Here is a 22,673-nt window from a genome sequence, read left to right on the forward strand (position 1 = left end):
ACTTTAGCTGTTGAAGACTAGGCTGTAATGATGAAGCAATTAGAATTAGAAATTCTCAGAAGCCAATATTATAGGCATGCAGAAATCAGACATGTGGGACTTAAGAAGATTAGAGATAGAGAGAGGAAGCTATGGAGAAATTAAAAACAAGGTTCAGAATTTCAAAGGAGAGTTTGGTTTAACCAGGTTTTAGTGTAGTTACTGAGGACAGGGATGAAGAGTAGACAGGACATACTGCCATTTTGGAGACAAGGAGAGTTTTGAATTCTGTCCCGTTTAAACAGTAGATGTGGAATGCCAACCATGTGCACATTACTCAATTCTGAAAGTAACAAAGGGAAGGATTAAAAGACACTACTCTATCCAAAAGTACAGATGTCTCAAAATTGATGGGTAAACACCAAACTTAAAATCTTCAAATCCATTCCATCTTCTTTCCATTAATACTGTGGAGGGTTAACTTCTCCAAAAATAATGTTTATCTCATGTAATACTAAATCTACAGATTCAGTCACAGCCTGATGCAATGAAAACTGAGTGAAGGATGTTCAAGTGGTGCTTAGCCAGAAGTCCAAGGAGATTTCAGTATTTCTGTTAGAAATGCTCTTATTGAGTAAAAACTGAAACCAGCATTAGGTTCACTTATGTCCTCTTGTTCCATGATAAAACAAAAAACTACTACAGAAGACTAGGCTGGTTATGGAGATGGACAACCAGAGGAACTAACTCCAGTCTCCTTCCAAGTTGCTTCCACAACAGGCAACACCTTTCCAAATCCACCTCATCAAGTCCCCTCAGAGTTTTGTACATTTCAATAAGGTCACCACTCATTCTTCTAAACTATCCTACTAATCTGTCTGCCACCTTCAGGGATCTGCAGACAAGCACCCCAACATCTCTGAGGGTTCCTAGTATCCTGCTGTTCATTGAATACCCCCTTTACTTGTTCTTTCCTCAAAGTGCATCACTTCATTTTTATCAAGGTGAAATTCCATCTCCCGCTGATCTGACCAATCCATCTATGTCCTGCTGAGACCTTCTTCCTCTCAACCATTTATGCACAAAGACTTGCAAATCTCTCTCTGCTGTAGCTTCCTGCATTCTTTCTTCATTTAAATATTTAGCTCCACTATTCTGCTGACCGAAAGTGCTATTTTCTTGCATTACATTTGCTTGACTTGTCTGAATCCTTCTGTAATCAACCTCACTTGTCTTCCCATTTATTTGTGTCAATCATGAACTTGGCTATTGTATATTCACTTTCCTCACCCAAATCATTTGTAAAATTGGAAATGAACTGTGGTCCTGACACTGATCCCTGTGGTACTTTTACAGATTGCTAACCAGGGTAGCATTCGAAAAATAGTAAACAAACAGTGTGAGAGAAGATGAGGATGAGGAAATAAAGACAGTTAGTTATCACCAGGAAAAAAAAGGTACTATGGAAACAAACAGGGGTAAAAAGCTAATAAGTTTTTATGACCTATTGGGTTGCATCCTAAATATAAAAGAAGTGGTTATCTATGGAAAGACATATTGGAAATGGAGGCAGATCACAGAAGGTTCACTCAGCTGATTGCAAGTATGGACGGATTCCGTTAAGGAAGGGAGACAGATTGATGAGTTTAGACCTTCATTCATTAGAATTTAGAAGAATGAGAAGCATCTTATTGAAATGTACAGAAGTCTTAAGGGAGTTGAGAAGGTAGATGCAGGCAGGTACTGTCGTAAAGTCTATTTCTAGAGGGCACATTCTCAGGTGTAAGGGATCATCTAGTTAGGACAGGGATGAGAAGGAATTTCTTCCGATGGTAGTGAATCTCTGGAATTCCTTACCAGACAGCTAATTCAAGGCTGGGTCATTAAGTATCTAGTTCATCCTTGAATATATTTGATCATTATGACAGTCAATGGTTGTGCGAAAAGGCAGTAAAATGGAGTACTTATTAGGTAAGGCACGATCTCATTGCATATGTTCTGCTTTCCAATGGGCCAAATAGCCTACTTCTGCCCCTATATCTTGTAATCTACCTATGTCTAAGATACTTGTAGCAAACATGTAAGAACATCAAGTTTTTCCGAGTTCACTTGGTAATAAACTCTTGAAAAGCATGTGAATAGTTAATACCACTCCAATATTTTTGCAGTCGTAGCTGCCTTATTAGCAATAAGGCAGAGGCACATTTGAACAATTGAGTATTTCCCAAACTTGCAAAATGGCATAACAGATATACACAAGTGAGAAAAATGACCCAGAGTAAGCTGCATCTGTCAAGAACTAAATGATAAAACCATATTTGTCCATTTAACAAAAATTTATTTTTGTATAAATATATTTACCAGCAAATGTCACCAAAATTAGCCATGTAAGTAGAAAAATAAAAATTGATTTTCCCATGTGGACAATATAAATTTCAAAACAAACATTTGATCATTACACAGCAGTAAAAACCATAATAAAATGCTTAAATTCACATTGTTAATATGCTTAAAAAGGAGAATTCAAATTTAGTCAACCTTATTTGATTTTACCAGAAGTTACTGGTTAGAGGCTTCCACTACATATATTTGCATGTTATATAAAAGGTACAATTAACTCAAGTGAACAGGACTTACAATGAGTGCACATGACAATGATTAATTACTAAATGTTTGTTAATGCGGTTTAAACTTAAGACCAACACCAAAATTAAGGTGCAAACACAGGCTACATTACAGACACTAGATAAATGACTGTAGGTACAGCATTGCAGACTTCTCTATGCTAACTGATATTCTAGTTGTTACACCACTTCATAATGCATTACATTGCAAGTAAATTTGAGATAATGAAACACAAAATGAATGTGGAAATACTCCTCTGGTTGAGAATATACAGAAATGAGGAAGTGGAAGAATAACAGAAAAGGAAACCTCTGATAAAGTATTCCACTGTATCAGCAGGAGGGCTAATGCTTTACAGCAGTCAACCAGTATAGTCAGTTTTTGTTATATAAATGTTTTGCTAATATTAATCTGGAATTTCACCTATTTTTCCATGGAAATCACAAATCAGCAGTCCACTCACTGGATAGGTTTTTATACCAAAGATGCATTTTACTAAAAAGGAAGCAGTCCCCCACTACAAGTGAAAATTTTCATAAACTGGGTCAGCACATAATTATGTCTGAAAGAAAGCAACGGAAAACAGAAGGGAATGAGATGGAAGTCAGGACGTAAAATGGGAAAGGGATAATGGAAGAAACAAATGACGGTGAGAAAGAGTAAGAAAAGGGTTGTGTGTAGGATAAATAGTGGCAGTGGAAAAAGTAAAAACAAAAATGCTGGTCGAATCTACACGAGAGAATTTGGGCTCTCCACCTCCACAATTCTCTTTCTGTATCCCAAATAAGGTGAAAGGAAGCACCTCCTATCGCCATTTTACACTGAAATCCAGAATCAGTACATGCATTAGCTAAATGAGAGAGTCTCCTTTTCATTTATGGAGTGTTACCTTCCTTGGATGTTGACATCAAGAAGGGTATAATTAAAGTGCCAGTAAATAACCTATCACTTCCTAACTAAGCCCAGAGTCACGGGCCTCATTGCAAGCTGCACAGTCATTGTAAGTTAATGTGGCCCATTCACTACTGTTATTCTATTTACAACAGTTAAATATTATTCCCTGGTAAATACATCACCAAATATGGAATAAATAGAAACAATGGTTGAAACTATTAGAGTTTTACAACTTGGAGATGCTTATTCAGATGTCCAGAGTCAAGCTAACAGCACATCATGTAGACAATGACACTAAATGCATGGTACGTTTTGCCAAAATGGGGACCTCTGTGCAAGTGTTATACAGGTTACAGGACTGGTTTTCTCAATTATTTTAAACTTAGATCTAATGACAAATGTTTGTAAACAGTCCTAAACAAGCAAAACTGAGTGATTCCACTTCAGCACAGTGACGATGTAAACACAAAAATGAGATTTTCTCAAAGTGTACAATTATTCAAAGTGGTTGATTCGTTTTTAAAATAGAACGATTTAAAACACTTAGCACATCTGAAATGTATATGTGCACGGTAAGTGCTGCATTTAAACACAAGCTGATAGCAAATGATAGCCATTAAAAAAAACTTCTATCCAAGTTTCAACTGAAAATGAAAAGCAGTCCACACACAGTCTTCATTAATATTGCACCTAACTTCCAGAGTCATGCCCTATTTTTGACTTGTGTAATCAAATGTGTGCCAGGGTAATGAGCATGGCGTGTGGATGACATTCTTGTTCATTGGCTCAGCAAAAATACTTGCAGCAGCAAATTTACATAGGGATAACCACACTTCCTAATTTGATACTTTTGAAGAAGCCAAGTGTACTACTACAGAAACTTAAGGCTGCTCTGGGTTGGAGTTTTGGCTGTTAACTGCTACTAAAAATAAACCCAACACCTTCCGTTTTCCCAACAATATATATGTGAATAAATAATGCAATAGAACGCTAGATTTTTTCCCCCCCTTCAATCAGAAATGGGAATGAGGAATAAGATGCATTTGTCAATGTTGATTGCAGAACAAGGGCTGGATATAATCACAAATTCTGTTAGTGTTGGAATGATGGTTTTCTCATAATCACTGTCAAACGCAACCATTTAATTATTTTTAAGTTTTGAAATTGCCTGTAAATAGCAAATTATAAAACAAAGAACTCTCATAAAATAGAGTCCATATTTTGTTAGGTATAGTCGAACTTGTTCACTTTGTTTAAGCTATGAAGCTGCAATACTTCAGTTCTTTTGGGTATATACTTAAGTTGCCAAACCTTTGGTAACCTTCAGATGGAAGAGTTTAATCTGCCTTTACATAATTACCCCAATTGCTAAAATATTGAAATATGGCAGGTTGAATCAAAATACAATTTCCATATTTCAAACAAAATTTTGTAGTCCAATGTCCTATTCCTACAATAAATATGCATTCTTTATAATAGCCTTCACATTAGAAAGAATTGTACAGTTGAAACATGTGCAAAAAATGACATTAAAAGATATGCAAGTGGACTATTACCTCTTTTGGCTTTGAGTTTTTTTACATCAAAGAACAAATCTCAGCACTCAAGATATTCAATAAAAAAATTAGTGCATGCGTCCTTTGTTCGAGCTTGGCAATCCATGGAAATCCACAACATTTACGCTGTTGCCAAATCCTCTTATTTGAGCAGCAAATGATTGGCATGAACCTTGGTTTGGATTCCACAGGAATATCGGTGCAACCCTACATGCAGCCACAAGTTGGACAAACCTGGGACACTAAGGCTCGAGTGCCCAGTTCCTTTTGGATAAGCAGAACACCTTCTGCTATAAAGTTGCCAAAATCCGCAGAAATGCTATCGCAACAATGAAAAACACCTGTCCGACTCCCAGAACCAGAGCTTCAAGAGGCACCATTTGCTTTGTTGCAGCTCTGTAGACACCAGCAATAGCTGCACCTGCAAAACAGTTGAGTCATTTGTCACTTGGCTATGATATATGTAACATTCATATCCAAGCAGCAGCAACATAATTAAGTAGATCTGATGACAAAAATCCAAATAATGTTTCAACTTTAGCAAGTTTGGTTACTGTGAAAGCAAATTACATTTATACGGTGCCTTAAACTGGAAACTGCAACAATCCCACATGACTTCACAGGAACCTGGGCTCACTGTTCCTACTTTCTCCAATCCCTTTGATCCCTTTAGCACCAAGAACTAAATCTAACTCCTTCATGAAAATAACTGCTCTGGAAAAGGAAGAAACCACTGGAAATTTCAAGAAGGGTCTCGACCCGAAATGTCAGCTTTCCTGCTCGACACGCTGTGTTCATCCAGCTCTATACCGTATTATCACTGGAAATTTCAGTTTACCCCATCTCTTAACCAATTGCTATGTCAGTTAAATTTTATCCACCCTGACAGTAACCACTGATGGTAAAGGACTTTCTTCCAAAATATGACGGAGAATAGATACAGATTATTTACCCTGCCTTATAATGTTACTTAAAACTGTAATCCTGACTCAGATACTAGCATAGCTGACAAGGCCTGTCAAAGTGCAGAAATCAAAGATTCCCATAATTATGAAACATTTGCGTCAGAGGATAAGGGGAAAATTAAGATTTCCACTGTCCAGGGCTTGCTTTTCAAATAGTTTCTCCATTTATGTTCAATAGGATGCAAGCAGTGCTGTCAAAGCCTGTACTTAGTGTCCTTGAGAAGATGGTAGTGAAACACTTTCTTAAATTACTGCAGTGTATACATTTTGGTAGCAAATCAGCGTAGGGCTTATAAACTTATGTGTTAACGTTCTGGGGAGTGTTGCCAAACAAAGAAACTTGAGTGCAGGTTCATAGTTCCTTACAAGTTGCAGGTGGACAGGGTAGTGAAGGTGGTGTTTGGTATGCTTGCCTTTATTGGTTAGTGCATTGAGTATAGGAGTTGAGAGGTGACGTTGTGGTTGTACAGCACATTGCTGAGGCCACTATTGGAACAGTGTGTTCATTCTGGTGTCCTTACTATGGGAAGGATGTTGTGAAATTGGAAAGGGTTCAGAAAAGATTTACAAGGAAGGTGCCAGTGTTGGAGGGTTTGAGCTATAAGAAGAGGTTGAATAGGCTGGGGCTATTTTCTCTGAAGCATTGGAGGCTAATAGGTGACCTTATAGCGTTTATAAAATCATGAGGGGCATGGATAAGGGTAAATAGGCAAGATCTTTTCCCTGGTATAGGGAATCCAAAACCTAAGGGCACTGGTTTAAGGTGAGAGGGGAAAGGTTTAAAAAGGACCTAAGGGACAACTTTTCTATGCAGAGTGTGGTGCATGTAGGGAACAAGCTGCCTGAGGAAGTGGTGGAGGCTGGTACAATTACAATATTTGAAAGGGATTTGGATGGGATATGAATAGGAAGTGCTTGGAGGGATGGGACTAGATTAATTTAGGATGTCTGGTCGCTATGGACGAGTTGGACTTTAGGGTTTATTTCCTTGTTATACATCTCTATGGCACTATGATTATATGGTGTTGGTACCCCGTCTGTTTCTTAGTAGACAGAATATGAACCAGCGGCCATGAGGTATGGCAATATAGTTCCAGACCAGGATGGTGGAAAACTCGGAGGAAAAAAAAAACTTAACAGGTTGTGATGTTCCATATTTCTGCCTCCCTTGTCCTTCTAGATTTTAGAAGCTGCTGTCGAAGTTGCTTTGGCAAAAGGTCATACATCTTGGAGATGCTCCATACTGATACCCATCCTTGCAAGTGGACAGTATTCCATCACACCCCTGACTTCCACCTTGTATAAACGGTTGGCAGGCTTTGAAGATCAGGTGGAGATTGATTTGACATGACATCTCAGACCCTGTACTTTTTCTTGTAACCATAACAGTTGTTTGGCTGGTCTCATCGAGAGTTCGGTAACCCCTAGACTATGGATTATGGTAGCGCTGGAGACAGAGGGGTCATTGATTGCAAAGAGGAAGAGGTTAAAGACACTCATGCGGTATGAAATGTCACTTGTCACTCATCAGTCCAAACACAAACGTAGTCCTGTACGTGCACTACAGGACTGCTTCATAGTCTTATTAGTTGGGAATGGAACTGATCATTCAGCAAACATCAATAGTCTGATTTTATGTTGGAGGGAAGACCATTGATGAAATAGCTAAAGATGGGCTGCCTTGGATACTCAAGAGTAACTCCTTTAGCCATAACCTAAGGCTCAGATGACTGACTTTCAACAATTCCAGACAAGGAGAGTTTTCCCCATAGACTCCACTGAATTCAATTCTACTAGCTTCAATTGATACTGCCTCAGTGTTAAGCACCTTGATGTCACCTGGCCATTCGGAAACTTTAGACTAGCATAAACAAATATTAAGACACTATCACCAATTAGAGAAACAATTCAAAGTAAAAACTTACTGGTCAACACTGTTGCAGTGATCGGACCCAAGATTCCAGCCAGGATACCTAGTGACATGAATCGTCCATATTTGTGGTGCCTCAGCATCACAAATGCCAGTAATCCAGCAGGAACATAGATAAAAACTGTGGACAGTAAAGCCCAAAGGAACACTGCATACCACATCTCTGCAATTCAGAAAATAAAAACAATTAGGCCAAGATCAAAAACTACTTTGGAAAAAGCAAACCTGGTGCTGAACAGAATCCATAAATTCTATTTGACAGTGTTGTGCTCTCTAGGAAGATAACATTCAAACCAAAAACAGGGGAAAAAGCCTTTAGTTCACATAGCCCTTGTCCAAAGGTAATGCATAAGAAATAGTTGGAGTAGGCGTTTGATCCATCAAGCCTGTTTGTTTATCTTCTCCCTCAAGACTACCTTATCACTATCCCATATCACTTATTAGCTAAACATCAATTAAATCTACCTTGAAATGGACTCAATGACAGATGTGATCTCTCATTGGGGTATCATGCTGAAAATCAAACCTCAACAGATTTTATTAAGGTATACCAAATCCCAACTTACCTGTCAGATAGACCCAGGTTTCTGTACCTAACAAGATGACTGTTTATGACAAAGATTCTAGCTGAGGGTAAACAATTATGAGCTGTCAACATATAACTAATAATTAGAAGTTAATTATTAATAATTTCAAACCTCTCCCACACACACGAAAATGGTTGGTCTTGTGAGTGGAGGGAAAGCAGTTTGGTGGTCCCAGCCCTCAGGATGCAACGGAGGCATTCTTCTGGCTTCTCAAGTCCTTCAGATCTTCCGTTTGTCCACAGTAAGAGCAAGCATGTCACACATTATAAAGTTTCAACTTATTAGTGAAAAGCAAGAGCTTGCAGCATCTATTGGGAAAAAATAAACTGGCCATCTGGAGGCTTTAGATATTTTATGAGCATAAGCAATAGCACGAACTGGTCATAACTTCACAAACAAATGAACAAATTGGTGTTGTCCAAATTCCAGCAGGTCTGGAAACACCTGTTGACAAAAGAAAGAGTTGAAGCCCAACATCAAGCATGCGACTGATGTTATCGTGGAGGCCTGCGGTGATGTCAGTAAGGACTGCTTGCATGTAGTTTGGTGGAAGCTTCTCCCAGATTTTTTTCAAGCTTTTGAAGGCTTTGATCTGTCAGAGGAGCTCCCAAGAATCAAAGAACATTGTGTTGATCTTGCAAAGCAAGTTGGATTTGAAGAAGTGGAGAGTGAGGATGCTGGAGTCCCGTTATGAAGAGCACTCTACAACAACTTGTTGCTGAGGGGGAAAGAGGAAGCTGGAGATAAAGAAGTAGTTGTTGAGGATGCAGTACCTTGAGGATGCTTTCCACCCGTTTCATGTCCTATCCTGAGGGAAACTGAGAAGCAGTTGCAGCTCTGAGAGGACGCAGATTACAAATGCAGAATGCAACAGGTTAACAGTTCGTGGAATAAGATCATATTTATCACTCTAGGAACAGCTTCTTCATGGATGAATAAAAGGGCAAAGCAGGAAAAAACTGGATGTCTTTTTTTAAGCCAACCCCAAAAAAAAACTGGATGTCTTTTTTTAAGCCAACCCCAAAGAAACACAGTCATAATACAATGAACCACAGCTGTTCACTCAGGGTTAACCATTTTTCGCGCTAACCCTGCAACCACAGCTGCACCTGAAGGTGATGTTGATGATGATGATAACAACCCCCAGACCTTCCATTTACAACGGAACAACATCAAAATCTCCTCCCCTATCAAGTCATCTTGACATTTTTTCCAAGATAAGGTGTTAAAATTTACTTTTATTACATTATTAGATATGAATTAAACATTTATATAAAACTGTGCTATCCTTTGTGTTAGGCTTTTGAGTGATTTTTGAGCAATTTGCGTGATTTTTCTAGCAGTCTGCCCCAACCCCACTTTTCCCATAGACACTTATTTCTATGCCGTGATTTTCCATAATGCGATGTTGCGCAGGAGTGCAACTATCGTGTTACGGCAGAACCGACTACGTACTTTTTTGCGTGATTAAATTTTACTTGTAATGCTGTGATCAGAAACATACACAGTACTCTAGTTGTGTTCCAAACAGAATTTTGTACTTGCTAACATATTCCCATAGCTGCGGCACAGGATTTAGGAGCAAAGAAATGTATCCATGTACATTCTTAGCCAACTTGCCTACTTGTCCACAGATATCAGAATACATGTCCATTTGCCTTCAGAGGTCCCTGTGCACAAGGAACCTACTATTCATCTTGTAATGCCTTGCCTGGTTGCACACTCTAAATTTTCCAGATTGAACTCAATTTGTCATTTTTCTGCCCACTTGTCAAGTCCATTAATATATTCCTGTAATCTACAGATTCTGTTTTATTCACATCCATACAGCCAGTTCAGTTCTTTTGAAAAAGTGCTTCTTAAATTATACTCCCTACTCTGGCATGGCAAGTAGTATTAATATCATGTGTACAAAACAATGACCATCTGAAACAAAAATGATCATCAAGGATGTGTTAAGTAGGGAGGTTAGGATGTCTGTCTGACAATAAAACGTGTCAAGATGTGGACTGTAACTTGGAGGTGGTAGCAGTTTTCTCATATAGCTGCTGCAAGTCTATGCAGGATGGTAAAGGCCATGAGTTTGAAGAGGCAGGTATTTCGGCAAGTTGCTGCAGCACATCTTCTTGACAGGACATATTGTAGTGACATTTGTACAGTGAAGGTAATCAGTGTTGAGAAAGATGGGCGGGCTGAAAAAGACAGATGTGCAGAACCAGGGGTCACAGTATGAGAATTTGGGTTAGATTATTTAGGACAGAGGTGAGGAGACGTTTCTTCATCCAAAGAGTGGTGAGCCTGTGGAATTCATTACCACAGAAAGTAGTTGATGTCAAAACAGTGAATGTATTCGAGAGGTGACTAGATACAGCATTTGGGGCAAATGGGATCAAAGGTTATGGGAAGAAAGAAGGATTAGGCTATTGAGTTGGATGATCAGGCATGATCGTGAAGAATAATGGAGCAGGTTCAAAATGCCGAATGGCCTCCTCCTGCTGCTATCTTCGATGTTTTGTCGTGGATGACGTTAAGCTTCTTCAAAGTTGTTGGAGTTCTATTGGATCCAGGCACATAGGGAGTATTTCAGTACATTCGTGATTGGTGCTCACTAAATGGTGGAAAGGCTTTGTACAAATAAGATGCAAATACTCAATACAAAATACCCAGTTAACAAACTGCTCTCATAGCTACGATATTTGTATACAGGAGCTCTCCTATAATGCGATAATTGCATTCTTGTGTGACCTTGCGCTTTGGAAAATCCTGTTATAGGGAAATCGCTATACCTGTACAGCAGAAAGTTCGTGTTATCCAAATGTCCACTATTCATAAATTGCGTTGCAGCCAATTCGCATTAACAAAACACGTGTTTTGGCAGATCTACCCATAGTTGACCCTGATAAGTTTTTGGCCACTGGTAACCTCATGATATTGACAATGATAACATTACTGTTGAACATTACTGGCAATTACTTGGCACAAATGTCACTTACCACTAATCAGGTGCACATTGGCAAAGTGAATGTTGTCGGAGGAATTCCAAGCAGAACTGCAGAGATACTGCAGAGATAATGGGAACTGCAGATGCTGGAGAATCCAAGACAAAGTGTGGAGTTGGATGAACACAGCAGGTCATGCATGCCGCTTGGCCTGCTGTGTTCATCCAGCTCCACACTTTGTTATCTCAGACACACGGCATTATCAGTGAATATCCCCACTTCTGAGGAGGATGGTCATTGATGAAAATGGTTGGGACACTACACTATCGAGGAACTCCTATAGTAACATTCTGAAAATGAGACAATTAGCCTCCAACAACCCAACCATATTTCTTGTGTTTGGCACAACAACAATCATTTAAGAATTACCCTAATTTTTACTGACATGGATTTTATTTTGGCTTCTTGACGTCACAGCAGTCAAATGCTGCCAGGCACAATGGAAGTAAGATTTTTTAAAAAAAATCAGGACATGTATGCCCAGGCAGAACTTAAATGAAGTGTTGGGAAGGAGAATATTGGCAAATGTTACTTGGTAGCACTGCTAATGACCCCAGGTAGACACAAATCATAATTGGCTGGGTTAGATTTGTTCCATACTGTGGACAGGACATACTGGGCATTTTTTTTTAAACTTTGTGGATCAGATGTTAGCCACATAGTTACACTGCAATAGTTTGGCTAGAGGTATGTTGAGTTCCTGAGTCAGTACCACCCATGCTTGTAGTAGGCCTCTCTACAAGCTCATATGTTGGTGGGTTCAAGTATGACAAAACTTCTCTCCTCCATACTGGAGCACAAAAATTTAGGCTGACTCTCCGCTGCACCACTGAGCAATTATTATGCCATTGAGGTAGCCATCTTACGAATGGATGGTTAAATTTAAACCTGTATGGGTGGTGCAGGCAGAAACCCTCAACATTTAAAAGTATTTGAACATGCACTTGCAATGCCAAGGTAGACAAGGGTATTGCCCAGCTAAGTGCTGGGAAACATGATTAGAATATTCCAGTGATTGTGTCTGTGCTAGTCAAAAATAATGGGCCGAAAGATCTTTTTCTCAGTTGTAGACCTCCATGACTCTATCCATCACCTCAATTAAGCAGGTAAATCTCATGATGCTATTTCAAAGCACTGCTGTTGAATTAATCCCTAGTGTTCTAGCCAATACTTATCCCTTAATTTTTTAAAAAATGTGGACACTTTTATATTGTATTTTGTAGGAACATGCTGCAATTTCCTACCTCAGAGACAATACTTCTTTGGTTTTAGGCACTTTGCCTTTCTTGAGCTTCTGGTGTCCTTTTTTTGAAAAGCATTACAGCCTGGATTTTGTGCTGGCTGAATCTTTGTTGTAATCGGTGCACTCACCTTCTTTTTGAATATCACACTGATGCCACAATATGAAATTACAGAGTAAGTGATATGCAAACAAAGAATAGAAATGTTGCAGCACTATGATCTGCAAAAGTAGTGAGTAGGAGGAAATTATTGGGGGCGTGGGGGTGGGGGTACAGTTATCTAATACGCGCCAGTAGTACAGGACAATTTAAAGAATAAATCTGAAGAAGTTGTCAGGAGCTTGTTTAGATCTGGTATACTACGGGAAACATCTACACCAACAGACAAACAAACAGTAGGAACATTGCTTATATAATCCTACTCAAAAGGTGCACATTCCACACTTTTTGAAAAGGTTAATTCGATTTCTAGTTGAGAAAATTCGAGTCATCGAGATGTCAAATTATCTAAATGGTGCACAGATTCCGTACCCCAGGGGCCGGAGATACGCCTCAAAGCTCCAACGGGAACGAAAGACAGAGCACAAAACCCGCCGAAACGAACTTCAGGCTTCCTGAATACAAAAAAAATCGAAAGAACTGCGGATGCCGAAATCTGAAACAAAAGCATAAGTTGCTGAAAAAGCTCAGCACGGCTAGCAGCTTCTCTCAGAACAGTTCGGAGGAACGGTCACTGGACCCAAAATTTTAACTCTGACTTCTCTCCACAGAAGCTGTCAGACCTGCTGCGCTTCTTTTTGTTTTCAGACTTTGTGGATCCAGCTGCGTGTCTGAGTTCCCTTCAACAGCGACCTCACCGCGAAAGCTCTCAAAAACTGATCCCCTTCCGAAGCGTCGCCCTACCCCGACCAATAAACATAACCAATACGCGGGCGAGAGCAGCCGGGGCACCACGCAGAACGAGCCACCCGAACAGATCGGCGGCTGGTACCGAGCCCATCAGCGCAATGGCCCTGGCCGGTTATAGTCAGACTGACAGGCCTTCTCGCCATGGAAACGGTGGACAGGAAGCGGCAATAACAACCTTCCCTCGGGAGCCGCCTTCACTCACCGGAGAAATGGCATATCGACGCGGTGATGTTTCCAGGGCAGGTCGTGTTGCCGACCCGGGGGACTAGGCCCAAACTCAGGATCTGATGCACCGTCAAGCCGTCGCCGATCGGCATGGCTCAGCCATCAACGCAGCGCCCACCATCTAGTGCGACGGGAAGCCCGAATCGGCCGTCGATAACGCCGCCGCCGCCATCACAACGACCCAAACATCGAGCAGAGCGGCCAGCGAGATGGGCGGGGACACCTCCTGATTGACACTCCCGTTCGCCATTTAGAGACGGCGCCGCATCGCTTGCCCGCACACCGGCCTGGTAATCAAAGCCAATCAGAGCTCGGCATTGATCAGCTCCGCCCTCTTCCCCACACGTCTGCCGGAAAACCAATAAGGTGGAATAAAAATTGACAACGTGAGGAATAACAGCCAATTGTCGCCGAGTATTGGCGAGCCTTCGTAAAACCTGGTAACGTCATTATGATTGATGTACAACCGGGCCAATAAAGTCACATGATGTCACAAAAGGGCGAAGGCTAGTGGAACTGAAATGGATCACCTTGATTTAGTGGAGTCTTGAAATTCTGGTCGGCCGATTCGGCACTCATTCTACTTCAAACGTTCTCATGATAACTACGTTATTGCCTCTGCACGTCCTACTTGTGAGTAGGTCTTTTCCCTTGAGCCAAGTGACGCTCTAAGAGCGCGATAAGAATGCCGAGACGGTTGTGTTGAATGTGCTGTGGCTGGATCTGGTAGCAGGCGCCGTTGGACCTGGTGGAGGGGGGCAGGCCGCGCACCGGGAACCTGCTGCCTCCTGCGGGTGCCATGTCGGAATCCGAGCCTGAGAATTACTCGTCGGAGGAGGATGAGGATTACGAGCCGTCAGGTGACGGTGGGTCTTTGCTGTCGATCCGCTCACTCACAGTTAGAGAGCTGTGAGGGTGAAAGCTACCCCCCCCCCCCCACACACACACACACACCAGTGACACACTTGCTCGGCTGTAAATCCCAAACCACCGCACTCCCGAACAAACTTGGGAGCGCTGAGTTTTTTTTCTCCCCGAAATACCCTATATCCTCGTTTGCAGTTGTGATCTGGTGGTTGAGATATTTGAATCGCTGCTGTTTCTAATAGAGCCGGTCCAGTTTTTGACTGTGTTACTGGGTGCTGTGTAACAACAGCACGGCAGTGGTCGGACTTTGTGGCCGTTCGTGACTGTGCCAGTCACCAGGGTTTCCTTTGCTCACCCAGCTTTCCATCTCCTGGAAAACTTAAATTTACAGGGTTAGAAGCTAAATTTTTAAGTTTATTTAAAACGCGCTAAGAGTTTCTGCCCTTTTGTTTTCAAGCAGCGGCGAATAGACTCGGGCCGCCCTCTGGGTGAATGGTTTCAATGCAAATATAGACGGTGCGGTGGTGAATTTAAAAGGTGAACCGGAGGAATGCAAAGAGAGACTATCAAAATATTATTATTAGCAAGGAAAACACGTACATGTCCGAAGTACCTGTAGGGGAAAAAGGATAGTGAGGGAGACAGTAGGGCTAATGAAGGTCCAAAAACCTTACGGAGAGATATTAGGCACCCTCGAAGGAAAGACCAGTAAAACTTGCGAATTATGTAAGACTTGTTTGAGTAATTCCGAGCAGTGCTCCAGTATGACCAGTAGGTCAATTTCCAAGTACAGTATTACTGTTTTCTTTGAGTTTGCTTTAACCACAGAAGGGAAATATATAGACATTGTAGCTGAAGGTAATTGAATAGTTGCATGGTTGCTGGGCTAATAATCTAGAGGCCCAGCTAATGTGGGAATGTTTGTTGATGACTGTACAATGTTCATCACCTTCTGTCACTACTCAGATGCTGAAGCAGTCTGTACCTAAATGCAGGAAGACCTGGACAATATTTCAAGTGTCGGACAGTGACTACCTCCAAAAAGAAAGAAACTAACCATTGCTTTTTGACATTGAGTAGAGTAGCATTACTGAATCCCATACAACAACACTCTGGTGGTTACCATTGAACTGATCTGAACTAGCTACATAAATACAGTGGCAACGAGGGCTGGTCAGAGGCTACGAATACTGCAGCGACTAACTCATCTCCTAACTTCCCAAAGCTTGTCCACCATCCTTGTGACACAGAGGTGTGATGGAATTCATTCCACTGATGTGGAGGACTGCAGTTTCTATGGCACTTGAAGCTTGAGACTACCCAAGACAAAGCAACCCATGAATAGAGTCCAACTTGTCCATGCTGACCAGACATCCCAATCTGCCCTTATCCCTTCAAACATCATCTGCACCCATCCAGCAGTTGTTTAACTGTTGTAATTATACCTGTGTCTACCTCTTCCTCCAGCAGCTCGTTCCATATAGACATAAACCCCTGTGTGGAAAAAGTTGCCCCCAGTCGTTTTTAATAAATGTTTTCTGCTCTCACTTTAAACAAGCTGTCTAATTTTGGATTCCTCCACCCGGTGAAAAAATATCTTCATCCGTGCATCTCGAGTTTAAAAACCTCTACAAGGGCAGCCCTCAGCCTCTATTTCTCCCGGGAAGAAAGGTCCAGCCTATTTAGCCTCTCCAATAACTCAAACCCTCCAGTCCCAGCAACATCCTGGTAAATCCTCTCTGTACCCTGTCAAGTTTCACAATCTCCTTCCTGTAGCAGGGAGACCAGAATTATATGCACTGTTCTAAAAGTGGCTTCACCAGTGTCTTGTATAACTGCAACATGAAGTTCCAACTCCTGTACTCGATGTTCTGACTAGTGGAGGCAAGGGTGCTTTGTGCTGCTTTCACTGTCCTGTTTACTTGCAACTCCACTTTCAAGGAAACTGAACTCCTAGGTCTCGTTGTTTGGTAATACTTCTCAGGGTGCTGACACACCTCCACAAGCATTCATTCTCGCTACCACTGACGCTCAGTAGCAGCAGTGTGTACCATCTACAAGATACATTGTTGAATTCACCAAGGCTGCTCAGACAGTACTCTCTATGCCCACAACCGTTACTATCTAGAAGGACAAAGGTGGCAAATACATGGGAACCACTCACAAGGTTCCCATCAAGCCATCCTGACTTGTCTTGGAAATATATTGCTGTTCAAAATCATGGAACTCCCTCCCTAATGGCATGGTGCGTATGTCTACACCAGATGGACTGCAGAGGCTCAAGAAGGCAGCTCACCACCACCTTCAATGCCACTAATGACGCGCGATACACGTTAGTCCAGCCGGTCGTCCCACTGTCTACACCTTTTTCTTTTCAAAAAGACAGTATCACTGATACACTCAAGCAATTTTACACATTGTTAGGTATGTATGTTGTCCACAAATACAGAACAAATCCAACCTAGCCAGTTCCCAACTATTAGTCTACTCTTGATCATCAGCAAAATGATGGATGCTATTGTTGACAGTGACATTTAACCATAAGTTATACTCGTGCTCAGTTTGGGTTCTATTGGAGTAGTTTGGCTACAGGCCCCAAAATACCTTAGCCATGATTTCAGCTAAAGAACTGAACTTCATTGGTGAGTTGATAGGGACCGTTTCTGCTATCGAGTGTCATAAAGTGAAGTCTGTAGAAATTAGGTGTATGAGGGGAAGTTCTCCCAATTGTTAGAATCCCATTATATCCTTGGCCCAACCATTGTCAATAGTTTTTTTTTCAACAATCCTCCATCCCTCCATCGTTAAGTCAGGAGTAGGCAACCTTGATTGTACAGTGTCTATCTATATTCAACTCCTCAGGTAATGAAGCAGTTTGTGCTGATAAGCAAGACCTGGACAGCATTTGGCTTTGAGTTGCCTGTACAAAGTAAAAGGAGGAGCCCATTCAGCCCCTCAAATCTACCGTTCAATAAGACATGGCTATCTGTGGCCGAATTTCATATGCCTGCCTTGGGCCCATATTTCTTTATAGCCTTGCTTAATAAAAATTGTCTATGTGAGATTTAAATTTAGCAACTAATTTCTCACCGACTGCCATTTCAAGAAGAGAGTTCCAAACCTCCTCCACTCTTTTCATGTGGAAGTGTTTTCTAACACATCTTTTGAATAGTCTGGCCCTAATTCTTCGACTGTTCCCCTCGGTTCTAGAATCTTCAAACTGTAGAAATAGTTTATCTTTATCTACCATGTCTTTGCCTGTTGATATCCTGAAGACCTTGGTTAGATTACCCCTTAACTTTCTAAATTCTGTAGAATAAAGGCCTACTTCGTCTAATCATTCCTCAAATGTAACCACTGAAGTCCAGATACCGTCCTTGTAAATCTGCATTGATCTCCCTCCAGGGTGAAAACATCCTTCCTAAGTTGTGGCCGGATCTGCTCTCAGTACTTGGAAGTGGGCTTGAACTAGGGTTTTGTATAACTGCAGCATAATGTCTCCAGCCCTTTAGATACAAAGGCCAACATCCTATCAGCCACCTTGACTATTTTCTGCACCTGCCCATGGCATTTTAAAGAGCTCTCCACCTGAACCCCCAAATCTTATCGGACATCCACTGTATTTAACTTTGTGTCTTCATTTAAAAAAAACCCTCACTTTTTTTTGTGATGTCCATTGGGTAATTGCAAAAATATTAAGTGTGATACCTTCTTATTTTTCAACAGATGAAGATTACAGCGAAGATGATGTCAATGACCTAGTGAAAGAAGATAATTTAGATGAAGATGAACAACCCCAGAGAAAAAAGTGTTTGAAGAAGGCAGGAAAAAGGTAATTGGGTTTTGCATTATGTGATAGCAAGTTCAGCAAAGCCCTCAGGTAGCAATGTATGTTATCTCTCTTTTAAAACCCAAATTGGAACTTTCTGACAGTAATTTACGATGGGTTTGCTTACCATCACCACCAGTGACAATGCCAGCATGCTCCTCCCATCTCCAATTCCCTGCCTAAACTTATCTCTTCCTTTTAGCATTCACCGCCTCCAACATCTGTCTCCTTGTTTGCCAATCATTTCCTTAACTCTTTTCCAATTCTTCCACAGTGCCTGTGATCTCTGTACCTGCTTTTATAAAATGTCTCTGAATATTACGCTTCATAAAAGATTCTGTGGAGCTGAACATTGGTGTTTACTTAGGTCACTTTGAGCCTGTACATCCGTTTGTTAACCAATTATGAGTCACTCATTAACCTCTCCATTGGTTATCATTAAGTCTAAATTCTGAGCTTTTATGCTATATTGTCTGCCAATTTTTAATGTAATATAAAGCTTCTGAACTCCCCACTCCTCCTCTGCATGTTTACCCTTGTTCTGTGCCTTCTCTAATTCTCTTCACTCCTCCTACCCTTCTAATTACAGGAGTAACATCTGTGCTTTGTGTTTTCATTGAATTTAGCCAACCTTGTATGGATGCCTCAAAAGAGTCTCGTGCGTAAGAGAGCTGTACTTCCAACCTTAACTTTCAGGCCCTTGTTTGACAGAAAAAGAAACCAAGAGGAATTGTGTTTGCAGCGTGATGATGCTGGAGGAGGGGAGGCTGACCATCTTGCTGACGTGACGGTAGATGAGGATTTGAAAGAAAAGAAGAAAGCTGACGATCTTTGGGCCAGTTTCCTGAGCGATGTCGGGCATAAGCCTAAACCTGTAGTCACCACTCCAGCCTCCAGCAAAGAGGTAGTAACAAACAGAGCTGTGTCATAAAACTCAGAATAAACATAATCAACAGGTACAGGATGCATATATAGGGAATAGAAGAAAATATTGAAAGCTGGCCTTGGAAGCTATTTATGGCTTGCGTTTTTACAGTGCCTTTAATAGAGTAAAACGTTCCAAGCCACGTCATGAACATATTCAGATGAAAATTGACAGAGTCAAAAAAAATACACTGGGACAGATGATCAAATGTTTAACGTAAAAATTAGTATTTTGGGAAGGGTGTTTAAAACAGGAGAAAGAAGTTGTAAGGGTTAAGCTCAAGAATTCCAGAGTTCCATAGGTGGTTGAAGGCTACATTCAATGCTAATGGAAAGCAAGTGTGCATTGCTTGGATGAGTCCAAATTTGTTCACATTAGTGTTCTAGGGCTAGAGGAGGCTCAAAAGGAATGAAGCCATAGAAAGTGCGAACATGAGGATGAGAATTACAACATGAGATGCCGAGAAACCAGGTGAAAATGTAAGACAGTGTACAGGAATTATTGCAATTTAGAATGTCGGTGGAGAGATTCAGATAACTTTAGGTTAATGATGAGTGGAAAATAAAAAGGCAGCCAGAATAGCATTGATACAGTAAAGATACACAAAAGGATGACACTTTGAAACAAGTGAGTTGAATCAGAGATGGAGATAGGTGATGACATCAGACATGAGTAGGTGATCTTAAGAGAGGATGTGGTCTCGGATATTGAAGGAAAGGAAAAGGCTGACGTTTCAAACAGTCCCATTCTGTCTGAAATACTGACTATTGGAGGGGGTTGGGGTGGCCAGTGCGTTGAATGTGAAAGAGGTGGCTGGGGATATGGATGTAGGAATAGACTATTTAGTCATTCAAGACTGTTCTTTTTGGAGGTGCAGCCTCCACTATCTTTATGTTGCTCCCTCGATTTCTGTTTCAGTTCAGAAGCACTGTAACATCATGATTGCATTATTGTGTATACTCCAACTCATTCTCATCCCTGGTTCCTATTTTGTGGATCTCAAGAGCTAAGCTTTGTAATTTTGGCAAAAGGTTTCAAATGTTTGACGTTGGGTGTAGAATTTTTGAACATGTAGGTTTGAAGCTGGAGTTAGAAGAAATATTTTTACCCCAGCAGTGACTGAGTGACGTGCAGTTGGTGCCACAGTACTTGTTGGGATTTCGTCATTCATGTACATGCAAACCGAATAAAGGGATTTTGATAAATTTCAGAACAAAGGCACAAAAGATCAAAACATCATCTTCAATCTGTCAAACTGCCGGTGTTTTAAAATGGTCACTCTACTGCTTCACATTTGACAAGGGAGAAACCGTTTGTTCGAACATTGCTATACAAGTGATTGAAACAGATTTTGAAAGCTACAGTAAATTGCGGTTATTTATAGCATCGTACAGCATGGAAACAGTCTCTGCGGTCCAACTCATTCATGCTGATCAAGTTTCCCAAACTAAACTAGTCCCACTTACTTGGGTTTGGCCTACATCCCTCTAAACCTTTTCTATTCGTGTACCAATCCAACTGTCTTTTAAATGTTGTAACTGTATCTGCGTCCACCACTTCCTCCAGCACTGGTGCCTGTGTCACTGTGCTAGTTACATGTGGCCATCCTGAAAATGCCCCCCTTATTCCAACTCTCTGACCTGTATTAATTAGCCAATCCTGTAACAGTGCTAATATGCTATTCCACTATGGCTGTTATCATTTAAATTGCCTAATGTGTTTTTTTTTAATATTTGTACATCCACTCTGAGTATAATTACCGAAATAGCTGCCCTGCAATGCTGCCATGTTCTTAACCCTCCAGTCCCGGCAACATTCTTGTAAATCTTTTCTGAACCCTCTCCAATTTAATAATATCCTGCCTACAGTAGGGCAACCAGAATGGTACACAGTACTCCAAAAGTAGCCTCACCCAAGTGCTGTGCAACCTCAACATGACATCCCAACTCCTTTACTCAGTGGTCTGAGCAATGAAGGCAAGTGTGCTAAATGCCTTCTTAACTGCGCTGTCTACCTGTGATGCAACTTTCAAATAACTGTACCTGAATCCCTAGGTCTTTCTGTTTCACAACACTTAAAAAAGGCCCTACTGTTAACTGTATAAGTCCTGCACTTGTTCGTTTTATCAAATGCAATACCTTGCATTTATCCAAATTTAAGTTCATCTGTCAGTCCACAGCCCATTGGCCCAATTGATTGCGATCTCTTTGTAATCTTGGATAACCTTCTTCACTGTCCACTAGACCACCAGTTGTGGTGTTACCAGCCAACTTAGTAACCATGCCTATTGAATTCTCATCCAAATTATTTATATAAATGACAAACAACAGTGGATCCAGCTCTGATCCCTGTGGAATACCACTGGTCACTGCCTCTGTTTCCTTCTATCAAGCCAATTTTTTTTTGTCCAATTGGTAAGCTGTCCCTGAACCCCATGTAATCTAACTTTGCTAACCAGTCAATCATGTGGAACCTTGTCAAAGGCTTTACTAAAGTCCAGTTAGACAACATCTACAGCTCTGTCCTCATCTATCCTCAACTGAAATTTGTGAGACTTGATTTTCCAAGCATCAAGTCATTTTGACTATCCCTAATCAGTCCTTGCCTCTCCAAATACATATAAATCTTACTTCATAGAATCACTTCTAATAACTTACCCACTGTTTATCCGAGAAGAATGTCAGTCTGAAATGCTGTGCAATTCTAAATCGTGAAAATCTTGATACCTACAGGTATCTGTCATTCATTATTTGTCTTTCCTCCATGGAGTTGTTTTATTTAAAGCTGATAATCAGAGGCAGCATATAGGCTGATGGATGTCCATTTAAATGTGCGTGGTCATTATTGACTGTAATTTTGTCTTTATTGAAATTAACGCTGGATTCAAACTAGGTTATCTGTATAGATAGTCACTGAAGAAACTTTGGTACAAGAACACAAGAAACAGGAGCAGGAGTCGATGAAATGCTACAAATGATTGAGTATTAACGACACTGTGGGATAGAGACTAGAAAAGTTCAAGGGTGTGAAGGTCCTGGCTTTGAACTGGGGTGGACAAGGTCAGAAGTCTCATGACATCAGGTTACAGTCCAACAGGTTTATTTGAAATCACAAGCTTTTTGGATTGCTGTTCCATCATCAG

At 40.9% G+C, this 22,673-nt stretch overlaps 2 protein-coding genes across 4 annotated transcripts in view; one reads left to right on the top strand and one right to left on the bottom strand.

The window, feature by feature from the left end:
* Positions 1–2,346: 2,346 nt before the first annotated feature.
* Positions 2,347–14,121, bottom strand: tmem170a (transmembrane protein 170A). The gene is made up of 3 exons (XM_048547099.2): positions 13,888–14,121; positions 7,945–8,112; positions 2,347–5,475 (listed from the first exon to the last, which is right to left on the bottom strand). Exons 1-3 carry the CDS (start codon positions 14,000–14,002, stop codon positions 5,345–5,347), a joined length of 414 nt encoding a protein of 137 aa, XP_048403056.1. The 5' UTR covers positions 14,003–14,121; the 3' UTR covers positions 2,347–5,344.
* Positions 14,122–14,392: 271 nt separating this feature from the next.
* cfdp1 (craniofacial development protein 1) overlaps positions 14,393–22,673 on the top strand; it is a 173,825-nt gene continuing 165,544 nt past the window's right edge. Inside the window, exons 1-3 of one of the 3 annotated variants that reach the window (XM_048547058.2) lie at positions 14,393–14,770; positions 18,504–18,609; positions 19,303–19,510. In XM_048547058.2, the coding sequence (XP_048403015.1) occupies positions 14,710–14,770; positions 18,504–18,609; positions 19,303–19,510 (375 nt within the window). In that variant the 5' untranslated portion in view covers positions 14,393–14,709. Of the gene's footprint in view, positions 14,777–18,503; positions 18,610–19,302; positions 19,511–22,673 lie in introns of all 3 variants that reach the window. The other 2 variants (XM_048547057.2, XM_048547059.2) reach the window with 2 other exon arrangements.

The sequence above is a fragment of the Stegostoma tigrinum genome, chromosome 16, assembly GCF_030684315.1.
Source record: "Stegostoma tigrinum isolate sSteTig4 chromosome 16, sSteTig4.hap1, whole genome shotgun sequence".
In the NCBI taxonomy this organism is placed as follows: Eukaryota; Metazoa; Chordata; class Chondrichthyes; order Orectolobiformes; family Stegostomatidae; genus Stegostoma; species Stegostoma tigrinum.